The following is a 19,945-nucleotide window of genomic DNA, read 5'->3' as shown; positions in this document are numbered from 1 at the left end:
CTACAATCTCGAGCAATGGAGGTATAATCCTCCTTGGTGATGACCCCTCCCTTCCATTGGGTGTATGCCTCCTTTTTAGCTTTGAGACATTCCTGGATGCTTTTGGTGAGCCATGGGGGCTTTTGAGCACTCTTGCCCCCTTTAATCTGCATTGGGATTGTCACCCTTTGGGCTTGGAGGATCATCTCCTTAAGGAAAGGCCGCTCGTTGTGGACTCCCAACTCCCCTCCCCTCCGGGACCTCAGTGCCTCCCCGACTAGTCTCCTTACCTCATTGAAATCCACCCTTCTGAAGTCCAGGGCTGTTGCCTTGCTGCAGGTCTTTGACACCCTGCACTGGATGGTGAATTCCAGTAGGCGATGATCGTTATCTCCTAGGTGGTTGAGAATCCGCAGCCCCCTCACCAGGTCATCGCATGTGGCCAGGACCATGTCCAACAAGGCATTTTCCCTGGACTGTGCACCTCCTGGGTTAGATGGAGGTCCTGTAACTCAGCTAGGAACCTATGTGAGTGGTCAGACCTAGCTGATTGCTCTTCCCAACAGATGTCCGGATAGTTTAGGTCACCCATGATGACCACATCCCTTGACTTAACTGCCTCTGTGAGCTGACCTGAGAATTCCCAGTCCAGCTCTTCCCCCTGGTTGGGTGGTCTGTAGTAGACTCCCACTGTTAAGTCCCTTTCCCCCTGACCCTCTTGTGTTCTGACCCAGAGCACTTCAGTCTGCCCCTCCTCTGACCCAGTGCTGTTTGTTGAGGATGTGTATTGCTCTTTGACATAGAGTGCCACACTTCCACCTTTCCTCCCTGTTCTATCCCTCCTGTACAGCCTATAGGCCTTGATGTTTACTGCCCAGTCATGTGTTGGATCCCACCACATTTGAGTGACCCCGCTATGTCTGGGTGTGTGCTAACTAGCAGGAGGGCAAGTTCCTCCTGCTTGTTCCCCATACTATGAGCATTAGTGTAGAGGCATTTAAGGCCTCCTGGAGGTGTATGCACCACCCCCCTAATCCCAGGACTACCTGGGCCCCTGTGTCTTACCTGGATATTTCTTGTACTCGTCACCTGTCTTGGCTGGGTTTTCTTGTGGGTGTCTCTTGGTTCGGTGTTCCGTGGCTCCCTCTGTCCTCATCCTCCCCTTCCCCTGATGAGCCTAGTTTAAAGCCTGCTGGAGGAGATCAGCCAACCTGAAAGGGAATGAAGACTTGCCTTTGTTTCTGAAAATGAACCTCTGAAGCAGTGGTTCTCAACTTCCTAACAAGTCACTTCTCATTAGACTTAAGGCACCCCTCAGAAAATGTCAGGTCTATCTTTTTTCTTTATCCTCATTACAGCTATTACTGGACATTTTCTTCTATGCCCCATCCTCAGTAATTCACACTTTTCGGAAGTTCGGGATTTTGTGAGCCTGAAACATTTTTCCGAGCTTATGACATCATTTTTATACTAAAATCATCAGACTGCATTTAGAGGTGAATATCTAACAAAAGCTAAATGATTTTTAAATTGGTGTTCCTTACACTGTCTTCCAGCTGTCTCACCAGGTACATTATGCATGTTTGGGCAATGATAGTGGACCCTTGTCAGCGTACCTCAGTACTCACATTTCTAGGCATGTGAGCGAACCTATTATTTCCTGTCTGAAATTTAATTAAACAGATGTCAGTGTCTTTTGCGAATGAATCCTTTTCCACTAGTACCAATTTAATACTGCTTATTTGTTACCTGCTTCAACTTAAGCCATTAGTCAAAAAATTTGGAGTCTTATAATTGTAGATTATTCCAGTTAGGTGATATTGGTGATGGAGTCAGATGATTCTTTGATTCAGCCTCTTTTATTTATAATGCACAAATTCCATTTCCCTCAACAGAGGAGGAATTGAAAACCGGAAACAGTTTCTTGCTTTCTGCTCCCACCCTATTTCAGCCTATTTCGGCCTAATTACTGAACAATCCCTACCTTTCGCTTATCTTAGGACTACTTCAAGTACTTTTTCAGGCTATGCTTGAGGCTTCCTTCCCTCTTGGTTTCTGTGGTATTTCTTCTTGATTCTCTTTCCTATCTCCTCCCATATGGATGTGCATTCTGTACACATACTCCTAATTACAGGCAGTCCTTGACTTACAACGTTCCGAGTTACATTTCGCACTTACAGCATTTATAAATTGACACCATGTTTCAACTTTCTGACGTCAGTTTCAACTTTACAACGCTTGATCTGATGTGACGCCACCATGCCAGAGGATAAGTTAGCTGTGTCACCCATCTTCCTGGTGAACATCTGTCCAAACTTCCTTTAAGAAAGCAGATAAGACTTGCTTTAAGAAAGCAGACAAGACTCCAGAAAAACCTGCAGACAAGACTCCAGCCAAGAACCCTTCAAAAAGTCCAACCAAGAGCCCTTCAAAAAGTCCAGCAAAGTCACCTCAAAGAAGTCCTTCCAAATCAATATGATTACTATTTACAATATAAATACATTAATGTAGCTATATTACTCATCTATAATTGATTGAATACAAAATTCTGGGGTATTTTTGGTGTGTGCCCGCCAGGCTTTATTTACCCCGAGGGTATGGCCCTATTGTTGCAGCCAAACCTTAGGACCTTTGAAGGCAATGAGGTTGTTCTTTCCCTGTGTCGCTGACCCCGCTCTTTCCTGCCATGTCTTGATGTACTGTCAGTGTGGGGGTTGCCTAGCGGGTCCCTCACTGCCCAGGTCTGACGCGGCGGATGTACACGGGGCTCCACCACCCCTGCACCCCGGCCTCACGCCACCTTCCTGAGCCAACTCAGCGGAGTCATGTGGCCCATCTCGCACATCTAGCTTCTTCCCTGGCCCCTATCCCTTATACGTCTCGGGTTGAGCCCCTCTGAATACAGAGCCGGCTCCCAACCCCTATCCCTGGGGCTTTAAGCCCAGTCTATCCCGGTGCCCGCAGTCCAGGTGGCAACCCCGCCCCAACCGCGACCCTCCTTCGGGATCCTTGTCACCCTTCCGAGCTGGTCGATCACCTGGTTCCTGCGTGTCCTCTGCAGCTGCTGCTCCTCGCCGACGTCCCGTTCAGGCCCCTCTTGCCCTTCACCGGCTCCTGGAGGCTGTCGCTGACTCCCTCTCCCTGGCTGTACTTGTTCTGACTCTCTGCCCTCCTCCTGGACACCTTCGGGCACTGCGCTCCTTCCCTGCCGCTGACGAATTCCCACCTCCAGGGCCATCCGCCCCTTCCGCCGCAGCTGCCGCCATTTTTATCTTCGCCAGCCGGCGTCTAGTGCTGACGTTGCTGGCCGGTTGCAGCTGTATGTAAAGCCGGCTCACAAGCCACGCGGGTTCCCCGGGAGCATTGTCTCCTGCTGCAGGTGAGTTGCTGGCATCACCCCGGTTTCTGGGACATGGTGAAAATAGGGTATCATCAGGCCTTGGTTCAGGAACCAATCCCCCATTCATAACATTGTTTCTAATGAGAAAATTGGTTCCGAGTTACAATGTTTCAACTTAAGACATGGTTTTCGGGAACCAGTTGTGTTGCAAGTCTAAGGACTGCCTGTACATAAAATACGCTAAAGCCCTTCCATCCAAATAGTTCCGATTTCTAAGCGAACTTGCATATGCCTTTGTTTTGGATGGTGACATGACATTCACTTATCTGTCTCTTACAGAGATCCTAAATCAAGGCCACATCTTGCATGCATGTGGCTTGGGAATTTGGCAGCAGTGGCAGTGCTAATTGCCACTACTCGTCTATAGCCAAATTTCTGGATCCCTGGGGTGACCCATGGACCAGATTACATGGCTCTGTGAGCCATTGGTTGAGCACCCCTAGTGTAGACACTCTGACCCTGAAGCAGGTCAGCATCCTCAATCAGTGCCCCTTACCTCTCATCCCAGAGCTGCTTGGTCAACTGAAAACTGCCTACATATTCTCCAAGCTTGACCTCTTAGGAGCATACAGCTTTCTGCTTCTGGGCTTTGGGTGGTAATTTAAAGTCAAAGCAGAAGAAAAAGAGTGCCCACTGAAATTGCCTCTGGTTGAGTGCCGTAGTCTTTCAAAAGAATTCCAGAGTCTTACAGTTGGTGAGAACCCGTACTGTTACACGCACACTATTTTAAGGTAATGTCACCACTCCCCTAATCCACTCCAGTTGTCAGGAGTTTGTGGTCTAAATTCTCATAATGTTGTTCTGCTTGGGTATGCTTGCAGGAGAAGGTGGTACAGGTGTGCAAGGCCTTTTCTATGCTCTGCCTTTGTGAGAGCACCACGTCTACTGCAGTGCTGGAGGCATCTGTTTTCATCGCAAAGGGAAAGCCTGGATAGGCTAACACAGGGACAGAGATGCAGCCTGTTTTGGGCACTCAAAGGCTCACTGGACTTCCACAGATCAGTAAACCTGGACTTTCTTTTTTAGCAATGAGGTGCAAGATGTGCCAGTCTGAGCAAAATTGGCAACTTCTAACACCAGTAGAAATTGGAGAACCCCAAGAATCTCTGCAGCTCCTTAGCATTCTGGAGGGTCTTCCACTCTCAGATGGGGGGCAGACATTTTCTGGGGGACATTTTTAAGCCCTCCGTGGATAAAATAAATACAAGAAACTTGGTGATGTTTAGTTAAAGGTGCATTTTTCCAGCTTAAATGAAGCGTCTATGCTGATAAAGTCTCTCCAGCACCACTTGGGCACATGACAGATGTTGGTCAGGGTCTTCTGAGATCAGGATGTCATCCATGTCGGTGACAGCAAATTGGTCCAAGAGGTCCTAGAATGTGGCTGGGGGATTGGTGAGCCCCAAGAGAATAATTATTCAAACTGTCTGTACTGAGTCCACAAGGTAGCTTTCTATTCATCACCAACTATGATTTACACCAGACTCATCACAGGAGTCATCTGAACCTAGCCCTGTTCTGAAGCTTCATAACTTAGTGCTGCATGGCTAGCACACCTGCTTTCTCTACTCTGTGCCCGTATCTACAAACAGTATTCCCAGAAGATCATACCATCTTCACACAACAACCACCCTGAATCCAAAAAGGGGTTATTACCTAGTGTAAGATCTGCATGCCCCCAGGTCTGGCTAGACTGACCATTCTTCACCTAAGCTATGAATCCCTGTTATCAGACCACCACAGAACCGAGAAGATCAGTTACCTCATCTCCCACTACTTTTGATGGCCATGACTACTCAAGACAGTGCAGGCCTTTATCCACTCCTCAAACCAGATATAAAGGATTCTTACCTACACTGTACTCAACATCCACCACCCCCTGTAACAAATCCAGGGACAGGAAGAGTACCTAATCCATGAGATATTAGATGTGAAGTGGAAACAGGGGATGTTGCATTATTCAGTGGACTCAAAAGGATATGGACCTGAAGATACTACATGGGAACTGGCAAGAAACATCCATGCCCCTAACTTACTGGAAGTATTCCATGAAGACCACCCAGAGAAACCTGAAGCAGTGCTGCCCAGGACCACTGGGGGAGGGAGGAGAGTGTCAGGCTGGGACCTTAAACCTAGGGCCTTAACTTGGATATTCATCTGTACTTGCCATCTTCTAGTTTGTTCACTGCTTTTCATAGGTGATGCGTGGAGGGGGCACCGGGGGGGCACATGCCCCCCCCCCGAGATTGGCCCTTGCTGGCTGGGAAGTGAGGAGTGCCAGCCGGTGCCCCCCCAAGAAGTGCCAGCAGCATTTCTGGTTTTGCTGGCAGTGCTTCTGGGGTCGGTGATTGGCTGCTAGGGAAGCCCCTCCCCCCAGTTGGTGATCGACTGCTGGTGCCCCCCAGAGTCAGGGAGCACGAGTCACCCATGCTGCTTGCGTTCTTTGCTTGATTTCCTGCCTTCTCACCTCAGATCACTCCTAAACTCTGTTCTCTGCTTGACCTTTTGCCTTCCTGACCCAGTTTGTCCTTAGATCCTGCTCACTCATCTTAATCTTCAAGTGACCCCAGACCTGGCCACCCATGTTGAAGTTTAGTATTTGCAATAAAAAAGGATATAATCCTTTGTGTAAATTGATTCCTGTTTTAATGCTATTGTGGATGTGTCTAAAACTCACTCATTGCTGCCACAGGCAGTTCTGAATTAGATGACAGTGTTCCTGTTAATCTTTTTTTGCCTTTTTTAGACCTGGTACTAGTAGACTGTTTTAATAATGCCTTCAGACCTTGCAAACCTGGTCCCTACCTAAATATCAGAGGAGCAGGAAATGTTCTTATTCACAAGCAAAATGCCCACTTCTTGCACTTTAAAGTCTGACAGGCCTTTTGTCTCCTCAAGTGGCCCAAAGAATATCTAGTATATCTTCCACCAAGGATTTTCAGGAAGCAGAGGAAATTTTTTCACTGTCTTTAGACTTGACTGTGAAACCACCTCTCTGGCAAGTTTTATCATAAAAAATATAAATCATATAATTAAATAGAGCTTAAATTTCTGGACTTATCTATCAGTTAGTCAGCATTTACTCTCAGGGCATTTATAGACATGCTCCAAGAGGCAGAGGAGGTGCTTTAAATAGAGTGGCTCCAAGAGCAACTGTAATAAAAGCACCTGGAGTATCACATGTATCAGCGTCCCTGTGATGAAAAATGACAGCAGGAGAGGTTTAATTAAACCTTGTTGAACTTTGTTAAAGTGCCCCTGCTGCCATTTTTCAGTGCGGGGACTCTGATACGTGTGATGCTGGAGTCTGCTGGAGCACGGTAATATCCACACTCCAGCAGACAGCACATCAGAGCGGCCTCTCTGCACATGTATAAGCATCCTTATTGATCAAAACATTCTTGACTTGGAAAGAGGAAATTTTGCTGCTGTTTCTGGTGTAGAAGCAAGGATCAATAAAGTTTAGCTACACTCTGGTGGTAACAGTTCTTTGCAAATAGGTTTTATTGTTTAGTGTAGAGCTGTCCTGTTTCTGAGTTGCTGGGACCACACTCTGTGCTACCTGTGGGGCAGGGGCAGGAAGTGGAACCTGGAGACAGGAAGGGAAGCCTAGTGACCAGCAGCATGAGCAGTGGGAGGAGAAGTGACTGGACAGGAGTCTGTTGACTGCAAATTAACCCCTCGTGTGACCTGTCGACTGCTTGTTAAACCCCTGGTTTAATGTAATCTGCAAGTTCCCTAACGAGAGAAGAGACATGTGGAACCTTGCATGTATAAATTGTGGGTGTGTATACATCCTTGGAGACTCGGTGAAAACTCTTTGGAGAAGCAGTTGCATAAGGATAGTTAATTAATTAATTAAGTATGGAGAATTAAATGTTGGAAAGCTCTAATTAGGCAACCAGTGAGCTATATTATCTGTTTTTCTGTTTAACTCTGCTCATTTTCTTATTTAATCTTCCCAGAATTATCCTATCTTTTAACTGTTTGTATCTCTTGTTCATTCTTACCTATTGTTTAGATTGTCACATTTCCGGTACAGAGACTCTTATTTCTTTCATGTATATATGATGACTAGTAAAGTAGGATTCTGACGTTTGATTTAAATTTCTTGCTGCTGTGATAATACACATAAATTTAAATGCTTTATTCAGGTTTTTCAGGGTCCAAAACATCTCTAAATACATATTTTTTTACCAGATCTCAAGAGGTTGAGAGAGGACTACTCCTCTCCAACAAGGAAACTAAAATCATAACAACAACACATGCCATGTTACCCAGTGCTTTTGTAGACAGCACTATTAATACTTTGCCTACTTAGTTGTGCTGCCTCTTCTCTCCCAGAGGTCTGAGGAAGGGTAATTTGTTATCCAAAAGCTTGCCTATGTCTATCGCAACCATGTGATTGGTCAAATAAAACATATTATCTGCAAGAATTCTTGCCTTTCACATATTTTCTGGACTGTCACAATAACAACATCACCTCAATACTTTTAATACTTTGCCAGTTTTTGCCTGATCCATCTCCCGTTTGAGTGAATGAATATTAAGCTCTCAGCCTATAGCCAGTAGAGTGGAGATCCATAAAACTCCCTCCTTATGGGTTGCCAGATTTCAGAATAAACAAAAGATTTTTCTCCTTTATACTTCAGGTGAAATGGATTTTTATGGAGGAATCAGAAGGTTTTAAGAAGATCCTCCCAGTCACTCATGTTACCAAACTTCAACAAAAATAGGACAGTCTCAAATTTAATATGTTTCCTTTCACAAGTCAATATTCTTCTTTAGAGACTGTGCTAATATCACTGATTAGTATTTTCATCTGAGGGTATTATAATAAATGCCAGTGGAGCAGAGGTCATAAAACTTTTGAAAATCTAAACTAATTTCCTGCAGCTGCTGCTTGAAACCTATGTATTCCTTTAGTGGCAGAAGCACCTGTTTTTTCAAAGTGAGAAACATAACATCAGAAAAATAGGTTGTGTTATTTTTAATAGGCACTATATAGACTTTGCCTCAAAAGTGATACTTTTAAAAGAAGTTAAATAAACTCTGCTCTTCTTTCTTTCCCTTCATATCAGTTACATGAAGGCACTCTGTTATTTTAAGTTTCTAAAAATTCAGGAGCTTGCAAAAAAGTCTTTAATCTCGAGTGGCTAAAACAGGTTGCGGAGTAAAAAAAATGAACAAGGATTTTTTCCCCTGTAATAGTAGCGGCCCGTTAGAGAGAAATTTTAGGATCCATATACATGCAAGACTTGTATCTCCACTTACTTTATTATTATGTTCTTCAGGACTGCCCATCAATATCAACAACCAGTCTTCTCCATACACAGTCCTCTCAATACCGTGGTCTTCCCTTTCATTCTTTGCTATGGCATCTCAAAACTAGTATGGTAGCTAGCCCACATATGTTCTCATTTCAGTGCACAAGGACAGTTATGTGAATTTGTCCCCAGCAAAGCTGCAGAGGACTGACCCAAGTGTTTCTGCAGGGCAAGCGGTCAAAGGAAAAGAAGAGCTTCATATTACTATATTGGAAAGGAAAGAAGTTCATCTTACATACTTGGATTTCAAGAAGACAGATTTTTAGAATATGCTGTGTTTGTCTGAATGGCACAATATAACCATTCATATGAAAGGGCATATTCATCTCGAAATGGGCCGAAACAGGGACAAAACAAAACCAGCTTAGTTGCAGAGATTTTTTTTTGATTTGGCTCTTGGGACTGTAGCAAAGCCAGTGAATTCTGCAGGCAATGGTTACCAAAAATGACTTTTTCACCATGAATAGGAATCTAGTTCCAAAAGTGGATTAATTCTAGGCATATTCCTTTCTTGGTTTCATTGAACTAGCAACAATGATTCCTTCTTGCACTTCTGTTTCATTTAACTGGTTTCACGTATCTGTTTGTCAATCATACAGAGAGAGAAAGGGGTGGATACAGCTAGATTACAGGAATTACTCCAAGGTAGATGCCCTCCATCTCTCTGGTTAAAGGGTTGCATGAAAGTAACATATATTAATTAGATGAAAGTGACAGTAAAATGTGATTCTGTAGTCTAGCAATTTAGGGTACTTGTGTTGGAAAGGAAAAAATGAGGTTCAAATTTTGTTCTTCATTTGCTGTTCTGTACATGGTTAAATGTGCTTTGAAAATGTTGGCCACCTTGTGCCTTGCAGGCAAGATAGATGAAAGAACATTTGCCATGGATCCCAGCAGGGGTAAAACATGAACTAGGCACCTACCTACCTATTCAGTACTGCCAAAATGTAGGCAGCTCTGGTTATTAAGCATTAGCTGCTTAAGAAACTTTACTTAAGAAATCCTGACATCTTTAGACTTCAGGTGCCCCAAGGCTAGGTGGAAAATGAAGAGGAGTTCTGAGGATCTGAAGTGTGGATTTAGGCATTTAATTGTTACGAAAATTCTTTTTCTGGATCTTTTGCCACAGTTCAATCTAGCCAAGATGTTACCCATTTACTGTTGCTAACTGGCAGGCCTTGTCATTTTAGATTCTAATAAATGTCTTTGAAACTTCATCTTTATCTTGCTGTACTTTTTGTTTCCATGTGTTGACAGTTTTTAGAATGAGAAAATAGCGTGCAGCATTTACAAGGAGGGTATGACCATAAAAAAACTCAAAGTGAATAAAAATATGATTATTTTCATATTTGGTTTTCTAGAAATGTTATCAAGAGTATTCCCAGCAAGTCATAGATGTACATAATACGAGGAGGTTAAAATGCTGTGAGGAATATGACCCTATTGTACATTTATAATGTTTTCATCCTAAGGATGGTTTCTCCATATTTTATGTACTTAACTATTACTTTTTGACTGCTAGATTTCCAGTTATGTTTTCAGATGAGCATAACATGTTAACCATGAAACATTAATAATAGAGGATCTGAAATAGCATAATGGAGCTTGTTAGGCAGCCCTATGTTACGTAAAATGGCAAGGATTTTGAAAAGCTTACAAATTAAAAGAATACACCAAAGTAACAAGATAAATGACACAACCTATATGTATTATTAACTCAGTGTTCTCAAATCAAAGTGGAATATTCAAATTACTGCTAGCAAATAGAACTTGCATGGAAACAATGAAAGAGTAAAGCTAGCTAGTCAGAGTTATGTACGTCTGCTGAGGTTCATGGAATTACAAAGGCTCAGTTCCTTCAAAAATTAGGCCACCAGAGAACTTACCTTATCCCATTTGACCATTCTGATCCAGGAACAGTCATGGGTGTTTTGTGGGCCAGACCTAAGGTCAGAGGTGAGCAAGCAGGTAGGTGTGTGCTAGGACCCAACCATCACAGCCGTTTGTCCCCATGGCAGCATGGGCAGAGATCCCACAGCTGAATGTTGCTGAAACCCTGCCTTCACCAGCCAGGTCCAATGGCTCTGTAGATTGCTGACCCCTGAAATGGATAGTCATAAGTGTTTTTCTTGTTTTTCTTTGACATATTGTTCCTACCCAGAGCTCTGTGTGGCCATTTTAAATTAATTGTCTATACCAATGAGAAGCTCATCTGGCTTGTGCCATTTCCAAAGTTTAATAATTTATTCCAATTAAAGTTCAAAAGAACTAATACCAAAACAATATAATAAACACATTGAAGTAAACGCATTATTTGTTTTTATTGGTATTCTTAAGGAACGACGTAAATTTGGCCCCTTGGGCTGGAATATTCCATACGAATTTAACTCTGCAGATTTTACAGCCAGTGTTCAGTTTATACAGAATCACCTAGATGAATGTGACATCAAGAAAGTGAGTGGCAATATTTTTTTCTCTGATTGTTTCTTATTTCACAGAATTCCATTTTTTTCCGTGAAGAATATTTGTTCTTTTAGCTAGGCTAGTAACAGGACAATCTAGCATGCTTCTTGTACACCGTTGTCCATGTGAAAACTATATAATTATTTTAAGTGTTTGATTTATTAGACAATGCCTGTAGGCCAATGCCTTCAGTTCTTAAACAGGCAAAACTCCCTGGACTACAACAGGAGTTCTATTTAAAGATTTCAGAATTTGATCTTGTATTTTCAGAACTCTGAAATGTGAATAGCCTTGAACCATACCTGATTAAAGCTATTATTCCTAACTAAGCATTTGCAGATGATCATATGTAAATCAATTAATTAATAAAGTAAGAATTTTAATTTAACAGGGCAGCTCCAGTAGGTGTGTATGAACTGTTTCAGTAGGTGCATTATAGCGTGAGTTCTCTAATGCTATAATACTTTGGTGTCATATATTTACATGAAGAAACAATGCAGTTAAAGCCATATTTCTAAAATTAGTTGCATCTCAGGCAGATTCATTCTGCTGTTCATGTAAAAATTAAGAATAGTCATTTATGACTTCATTAGTTCATTGTTTTTATTTAACCAATTAATGAATCCAGCTTTTAAGCTTCAGACCGGATTTATTTTTTCAAAGAGGTCAAGGAGCGACAGCAGTAGTATGGAGGGAGATTCTATACCATAAGCCTTGTATACAGAAGGAAAGGAAACACCTACAAACACCTTGCTGAGGATTCCCCTAACATGATGAACATGATGAAGTCCTTGATGCATGTAGCCACAATTTAGCTGGGTTCTCACAACTTTCTAGGATTGCAGAGAGAGGAAAAATGGGCAGCAGTTAGGGTGTGCTGAACTTTGGTTATTCCCAGCTGATGTATAGTTATTTGGAAACTACAGCCAGAGTACAAGTTAGAACAAGTATCAGGCTACCTGTAGCAGTGCTGGATTGGAAAAGAGAATATGTGAACTGTAACTTGGTTGGTTCTCAGTTTCACCTCTTTTTGTCCTCTCCTGAACTCCTGCAAATGATATATCAGGAAAGGAAGCAAAATATACTCTTGACAAAACCAGTCAGACTCCTGCCTTCCTTCTACTTTGCCTTCTATCTGCTAGAAAAGAACCTAGTAATAGAATATCCATTCCTTCTCCTGTAATCAAGTTGCCAGTCAGAGAGCTACTGAGAAACTAAGGAAGAAATAAGACAAAGGTGCCCAAAGCATTCCCAGTTTAAATTAGGCTGCCGTTAACACTGCAAAGGAAGTGGTAGGAAGTATTTGAAGAAGCAATGCCTCCTTGTAGCGACAAGTCCAATTCAAGGACTTTAGTCTAAAGACTATAGGTTCAGAAAATATGTTTGAAATGCTTAATAATTTTTTATAAAGTAGATTTGATGGTCATAGTTTTTTTCCAGCTGCTACAGTAGCTGAGGTCTCTAGGCTCCATCCCCTCTCTCAGTTTTCACTTCCTGCTCCAGCTCCAGGGGGTTGGGTAGTTAAATCCCTGGCACCTGGGGAGCCTGCAGCATGGTGCACTGGTGCAGGGGAGTGCTGCCCACATGCCCGGTGCAGGGGGAGGGTGAGACCTGGGGGCCCACAGTCCACACTAGTGCAACCTCCAGCTATTTAGAAGTTGGTTGGCTCTGCCCAAGATGCATAGGGGTTTTTAAAATATTTTTTAAAATTATATTTTAAATATTAAAAATATTTTTTAACTTAATTTGCATCTAGGGAATATCATGGAGCACAGTACGGTACATGATTGGAGAGGTGCAATATGGAGGCAGGGTCACAGATGATTTTGATAAGCGTCTTCTTAATTGCTTTGCAAGGGTAAGAGAGCTGAAAATACACTCATTAGTCATTATAAACAACAGCTGTTTTAGTTGCCAGTATTCATTTTTACTAAAATATATAATAGTTAAAATTCTATCATTTTTAACAGCAGTTGGGCACATCTACACAAGATGCTTTACTGCACAGTAGCATAGTTTACTGCACAGTAAGCATGTGCATCTACACATGCAATGCTAACTGCACAGTAAAACTCACTAATCATGAATAAATTTGCTACTGCAGTTGCAAGTAGCAAATATACTTTTGATTAGTAATGGTGCAGAAGCACTCATGCAGTTGCTTGACCTGGAGCAAATCTGGACCAGGGCAGGATCTGCCACTGGAGCCCAGATGGGGACTATGATCCCCTGCCCCAGAAACAGGGAGCTCCAAGCCCCCTGCTCCAAAATTGTGACTGGGAAGCAGGGGCTGGGAGACCCTTATCTCATAGCCCCCACTTTGCCATTGCAATTGGGGAGCTGGGACTGGCAGACCCTTGTCTCCCAGTGCCAGCTCTGTGACAGCAGAGCCAGAGCTGGGATAAGGGTCTCCCAGCCTGAGGCCTGTGACTGTGGAGCTTGGGCTGGGAGATAAGGATCTCCTAGTGCTGGCCCCACAGTCATGGAGCTGGTGCTGGGAGCTCCCTTCTGGTGGGGGCTGGGGAACCTGTCCCCTGCCCAGCTCTGTGATCACAGAGCTGGGTGGGGAGCAGGCTGGGGAGCTTGTTCTCCATTCAGGTCCGCGAGCACGGAGTTTGGCAGGGAACAGGCTCCCCAGTCTGTTCCCCCCCAGCTCCGTGATCACAGAGCTCAGCAGGGAACAGGCTCCCCAGCTTCTCTCCCACAGTCACAGAGTGGGGTCTGGGATCTGTCCTGGTCAGGGGCAAGTCCCAGCCCCATGCCCTGATCAGGTGATTGAGGCATGGGACTTGGAAAGAGCTTCAGGGGTGGGTTAGCTCCTAACCCCCTGCCCTGATCTGCTGATGAGATACCTAGCAGCAAGCTAGGTGCTAGCTTCCCCACCAGGGGACTGGGGCAGAGGTCTGGGACCTGTCCATCCCTTGTAGCTCTTTCCACATTCCCTGCCCCTGATCAGCAAGCCAGGGCCAGGAGCTTTCTGCTGCTGTGGCAGGGGGACTTTGTCTCTACCCTGGCAGCAGGCAGTTCCTGAGGACAGGATGTAATGTCCCAGCCCCTTCCAGGAGACAGCCCAGTGCTCCCTGCCAGCCCTTAGGTGATGGCAGGGGCCCATTGTAGGGCCCCAGAAAGTGGGAGCAGTTTGCTGCCATTAGCAGCAAATCTGCTCCTGATTCCCTGCATGTGTAGGTGCCTGCCCAGGAGCATTTACTAACAAAAAGTTTACTCATGAGTAAACTGACCTTGGATCAAATGCATGCATAGGCATGCCCATTGTAATGTGTGGAGGCAGAATTCTTGTTTCTATTAAAGAGGTACAAGCTTACCAGACTGTCTGCAACATGCTTGCATGTAAAATTAATTTTTCAAGAATACAATCTATCATTCTTGGCCAGTGAGACCTTCCACCTTGACTGCTGCTTTTAAAAGAGAAGCAGGGATACCTTTATAAAATGAAATTAACTTACGTAACGTAATTCAAGCTTTGAAATGATTACTTTGTAACAGCATAGTATTACTTTATTTCAGAGTAAAATAAGTAGTGCTCATCAAAATTAGTACCCTGACTTCCCATAAAGTATGAAAAAATAATGAAGATTTTAAACCTTTGTGTGAATGTCAAAACAAACAGAAGTTTTGATTTTTATGTTTCTTTTCTATACTGGCGCAGGTGTGGTTCAGTGAAAAGATGTTTGAGAGTGCCTTCTCTTTTTACACTGGATATAAAATCCCAGTATGCAAAACTCTGGAACAGTATCAAGAGTATATTCAGTCCCTCCCTGCCATGGACAGTCCAGAAGTCTTTGGTCTTCACCCCAATGCAGATATCACGTAAGTGCGTCTCAAATATTCTAATTCTAAGAACTTGGTCTTTTTACTGTTTGAAAGCAATCAAAGCCTGCCAACATTCACAAGTATACTTTTCATATGGGAAATCTGGGACCTTTGTAAAGTCCACTTCGTAAGGAATTTCATGAACTCTTTGAAAGCCACACTTTCTAACTGAAGAATGCATTTTTTTAAAATGCCTAACTATGTTGATATAAATGCAGACTAAAAGCAGTCTAGGGCTTTAGCAATTTGACATGTTCTTTTAAAGGAATCACTTTAAAAATGATGAGAAGAAAGGTAAAGGATGTTTTTGAAGTGTGCTAGCATTACACAACTTCATCATGAAATTATTCATGTTTTTATTGATAAAAACTTTCATTTATAGTTTCAGGTACTGCACAGGTCACAAAAGAAAGTTCAGCAATAAAATGTGTACATTCTGTCACTCCATGCATTTTTCGAGGGGTAAGAGAAAGGGGCAGAAATTAGTGGATACTTTGTTTACAGTATGCCTTTTTCTGTAGCTGTAATCATAGGTTGCCATCTTTTTGTTAATGTTTTGTGTTCTGTTATTTAAAATTGGTTTTTTAGCATCATCTGCTACAGTTTTTTTGTCTTCCACTTACTTTTTTTACCCTGAAATAATGTACGGAGTTTTATTGGGTTTTATTTCTTCCATAAAATGTTGCATGATTTCTAACAAAACATTATGAATCATCAAAATGTATTTGTTTTTCTGAAGCTTTTATCATTGTGGCAAGCATTATGCCATTAGTAAGCTTGTTCACACATCACACATGTATCTAGGACATTTACAGATTTATCACGTATTTCCTTTGCATTTTAAACATGCTGGACACCTAATATTCAAAGGTGGTGTTATTGAGGAGCCCAGTGTCTTCTGGCATCTTTATTCAGAACATCATTGTGCACATTTCTTTGCCCCCATATCGAAGGGTTGTGGGAAATTGAGATATTTTGCCCCATCACAGAGGTCATAGATATGCACTATAATTACAATATATCAAAGTCCCACTATCCCATCCCAATTATCTTGGAAAATGAACACCAGTTTAATATCAGCTCTGTTTATCACCTTCACCTCTGAGTATGTACCACAGAAGGAAAGAAGCTGGAGAATATATGCGTAAGATCTGGTAGAACTGGATAAATGGTCTGACAAAATGAACTGTGATTTATTTAAATCCACAGGTGAAATAATCCTAAAAAGAAGCACTATGAAGTTCATAAATCATAGGGTTGGAAGGGACCTAAAGGGTCACCTGGCCAAACCACCCTGCATGAATGCAGGAATACTATTCCTAAATCATCCCTGACCAGTGCTTATCCAGCCTCATCTTTAAAATCTCCAATGAAAAAGATTCTGCAGCTTCCCTGGACAGTCCTTTCTACTGCCTCATTGTCCTAACAGTAAGGACGTTAACCCTGAGACATAATCTAAATTGATTTTGCTACAGTTTAAAGCATTGCCTCACATCCTATCTTGTACTGTGAGAAAGAATAGTTGTTTTCCCTCTTCTGTATAGCAGCCTTTCAAATATTTGAAAACTGCAATCATGCCTTCCCTTCGTTTCATTTTCTTTGTGCTAAACGTATCTAGTTCTCTCAGCCTTGTTGTAAAGACAGAATTAAACACAGGCAGAAGATAAGCATTGACTCTGGCAGTACTAGAGAAGTCCATAGAATAACTGAAACTGCATATCATTCTGTTCTCGAATTTTCATTTTTCCTTTCCCCCCCCCTTATTTGAGCAGCAGCACACTGTTGGATTTGCTTCTCTTGATTTTCCTTTGTAGGCCTTTCTTCAAAACAGGATGGGAAACTGCTCAACAATTCCAAGCTCTGTCCATACAGCAGGGAGGTATCATAGAGTCATGCTTGGTCTGCATGTTTTTCAGTGATGACATACAGATGTGTCAGACTGGCACTTTGCAATAAAAAAGTGAAGATGTAGCAGAGAGCCTGGGGCTCTCTTCCAGAGAGAAAAGCAGCCCAGAAACGGAGCACTGCAGGCTGGGCAGGGTGCACCAGCTGCAGGGTGCCCTAGCTACTAGGCAGTGAGGCCAATTAGCAGGCACCTGGAGGCAGGCCAGGGCCCCAGCTAGCAAGCTAGTCTGGTCCTGCGAGCACCAGGGGTAAGAGCTGCTGACCAGGAGAGCTACCAGGGGATGCTAGAGGGACTGCTCTGTGGATGCCCAGTGAGGCTCAGGGAGCTCACAGGGCACAAGAGGTAGGGAAAAGATTTCCCTCTTAAGGGGACAGAGTGCTGCTTCTTCTTTTGTGCTGATGTTGATGGGCCTAGAAGGGACTGTTTATGTTATAGCACAGGGGCTTATTGTTTGAGTTGCAGTTTAGCACTGGTGGTTTGGGTTGGAACTGTAACGGGTGGCATTCAGAGCTCCCATTAGTGCCCTAGGGGCACACAATTGCCTAGAGCCCTGCCAGGGTAGGTTTAAGGCCCAAATGAGTGTTGAGCCTGGGGCAGAGCAGAAAATGAGGTCACAAAGCCAAACAGGGGCCAGAGGCCTGGTGCCCAAGAGGGGTACAGCCAAAAAGGGGTTCAGTGGCCTGGCAGATAGAGTCCTGGTGCCTGAAAGGGCTAGAGCACAGCTGGTGCCTCAAAGCCAAGTCCAGTACAGTGGGCCTGGGCTAGGAGGCCTAGATAAGAGGTAAGGAGTGGCAGCCAAGGAGGCCAAAGCTTCAACAGAAGACAGTGATGATACAGCATCACCCATGTGGTGTGGTGTAGGAGGGGAACAAAGTCAGTCACATAATTAGCCCTTAAGGCTATAGGTTCCCTGTTGCTGCATGGTCAAGGGAGGCCCAGTGAGGGGCCTGAGTGTTACCAGATTTGCCCATCACTTTGGGGTGAACTTATTTATTAAGGGTATGCTTCTGGGGTCTCTGTAATTCTGTCAACGTGCTGCTTGTGTTACTTGTGTTTCTAGATTCATAAATTATAGAGTCAGAAGGGACCCAATGGATCATCGTGTCCGACCCCCTGCCCCTGGCAGGAAAGAGGACTGAGGTCAGATGATCCCAGCCAGGTGACTATCAAACTTCCTCTTGAAGACCTCCAAGTTAGGTGATAGTACCACCTCTCTTGGAAGCCCATTCCAGACTCTGGCCACCCTTATCATAAAAAATTTCTTCCTAAAGTCTAACCTAAATCTACTCTCCCCAAGTTTACACCCATTATTCCTAGTTACTCCCTGGGGTGCTGTGGTAAACAGCACATCACCAATTCCCTGCTGTCTTCCACCGATAAACTTATAGGCAGCTGCAAGGTCACCCTTCAGCCATCTTTTGTAAAGGCAGAAGAGATCCAGATCTCTCAACCTCCTCTCGTAGGGTCTTTCATGGAGGCCACTAATCATGCGAGTGGCCCTCTTCTGAAACCTCTCCAGATTCTCTGTGTTCCTCTTGAAGTGCGGCGCTATATGGAGCAGTATTTCTCCCTTCCGCAAGTCCTCACCCCAAATGGCGCTATCTTGCAGGACTCAGTTTCAATGGGATTGGGTTTCTCTAGCCACCAAATCAGTCAAATACATACACACACACAGATTAACATGACACACTTGACCTGGCCGAGTTGACCAGCATGTATACCCTCATATGCCAGGAATCAGCTCATCAGGGCAACAATAAAATGCAGTCAGACACAAGCATGCAGGTGAACAGAATACCTCTGAATAAGGCTGGGTATCCAGCTGACATCCTCATGGGCCAGCATTCAGTTCATTAGGGCACATCTGAGCCAAACTGGGTCAATCAGCCTATACAGACTGATCCCCTTATGCGTCTCAAACCCAGCATGTCACAATCTTTTGCCCTAACTGTCCTAGTAATGGTAGCCTCTTGATGAGTGGACCCCACAGTATTTTTGGGCTTTACAGGGATCGTTGGCTTAGGTAAAAGAAGCATTGCTGCAGAGCAAGTGGGGAAGGGGAAGTAGAGAAGGAAAAATATACTCGGTTACCACCAGTTTGACTATAAAAGTTATTTATAGTTAAGTGTATGAAATTTATGATGGTACTAGTAGTAATAGCCATGCAAGGAAAAACTAACAGAAACAATTACTATATTACCTTGGTTCAATTGAGTATTTAGGGAAACCTAGCTCAAGCTTAACTAATACAATTCAGGTTCAGAAAGCTATGCCTAGAGAGAAAAAGAGAAAGAGAGAGAGAGAGGAAGAGAGAGCTGGGATCTTACCATTCCAAGGCACTTGGGTGTTTTGTTGACAGGCAAAGTTCCTAGCACAATCGTTGAATGTTAAACAGGTGATGAAAAGAAACAATCTGTTTATTCCAGCTTCTCAACATCAACAGTGGATAGTGTCAGTGAGATTTCTGCCTCTTGAAGCACTGTTTGCTGCTTTACTGTTTTCTTATACCCTTAGTCCAGCCTCTTCAAAGCATTATTTTAATTGTGTAAATTAAGAGAGTCCCAAGCCATAATTGACAGAGAAAATCCTGTTATTTAAACAGTTTCAATTTAAATGAATTACCTTTTTCAGTGACAAGGGGTTATCTGGTTTGGAACAGCTCAAGAAGCTGATTAATAACCAGGAAAAACATAAAGTTTTAAGGAGTAACCAGACACCTAGGAGCCAGCTTAAAATCATTATGAATATAGAAGATAAACTGGAAGGGATACCACTTTATTTCTTCTCAGATGGCCTAGCTATGCTTGCACTGTGAAATCAGCATCAGTGTTTTGTATTTTACCTGTTGTGAATAAGCCTCAGCTTAGCATGACTTTCAGATCTTACTGTAGTCTTTTACTGGTGCCTTGATTTGGCCTGTTTTCTAAAGCAGGAAATCCCAAGTGCACATGGAACATACTTCACAGTTTCATAGTTAGTAGGGTCGGAAGGGACCTGAGCAGATCATCAAGTCCAACCCCCTGCCTTGGCAGGAAAAAG

The 19,945-nt window shown here is 43.4% G+C and overlaps 1 protein-coding gene across 1 annotated transcript in view; it reads left to right on the top strand.

Moving 5' to 3' along the window:
* Positions 1-19,945, top strand: part of DNAH8 (dynein axonemal heavy chain 8) — a 310,177-nt gene that overhangs the window by 270,432 nt on the left and 19,800 nt on the right. Inside the window, exons 86-88 of the mRNA XM_019549625.1 lie at positions 11,044-11,160; positions 12,926-13,027; positions 14,837-14,997. Coding sequence (XP_019405170.1) covers positions 11,044-11,160; positions 12,926-13,027; positions 14,837-14,997 — 380 coding nt within the window. The remainder of the gene's footprint in view (positions 1-11,043; positions 11,161-12,925; positions 13,028-14,836; positions 14,998-19,945) is intronic.

Source organism: Crocodylus porosus, unplaced genomic scaffold, assembly GCF_001723895.1.
Source record: "Crocodylus porosus isolate Cpor-Errol unplaced genomic scaffold, CroPor_comp1, whole genome shotgun sequence".
NCBI lineage: Eukaryota > Metazoa > Chordata > Crocodylia > Crocodylidae > Crocodylus > Crocodylus porosus.
Note: the sequence above shows the minus strand (reverse complement) of the source record. Positions and strands in the feature narration are given on the sequence as shown.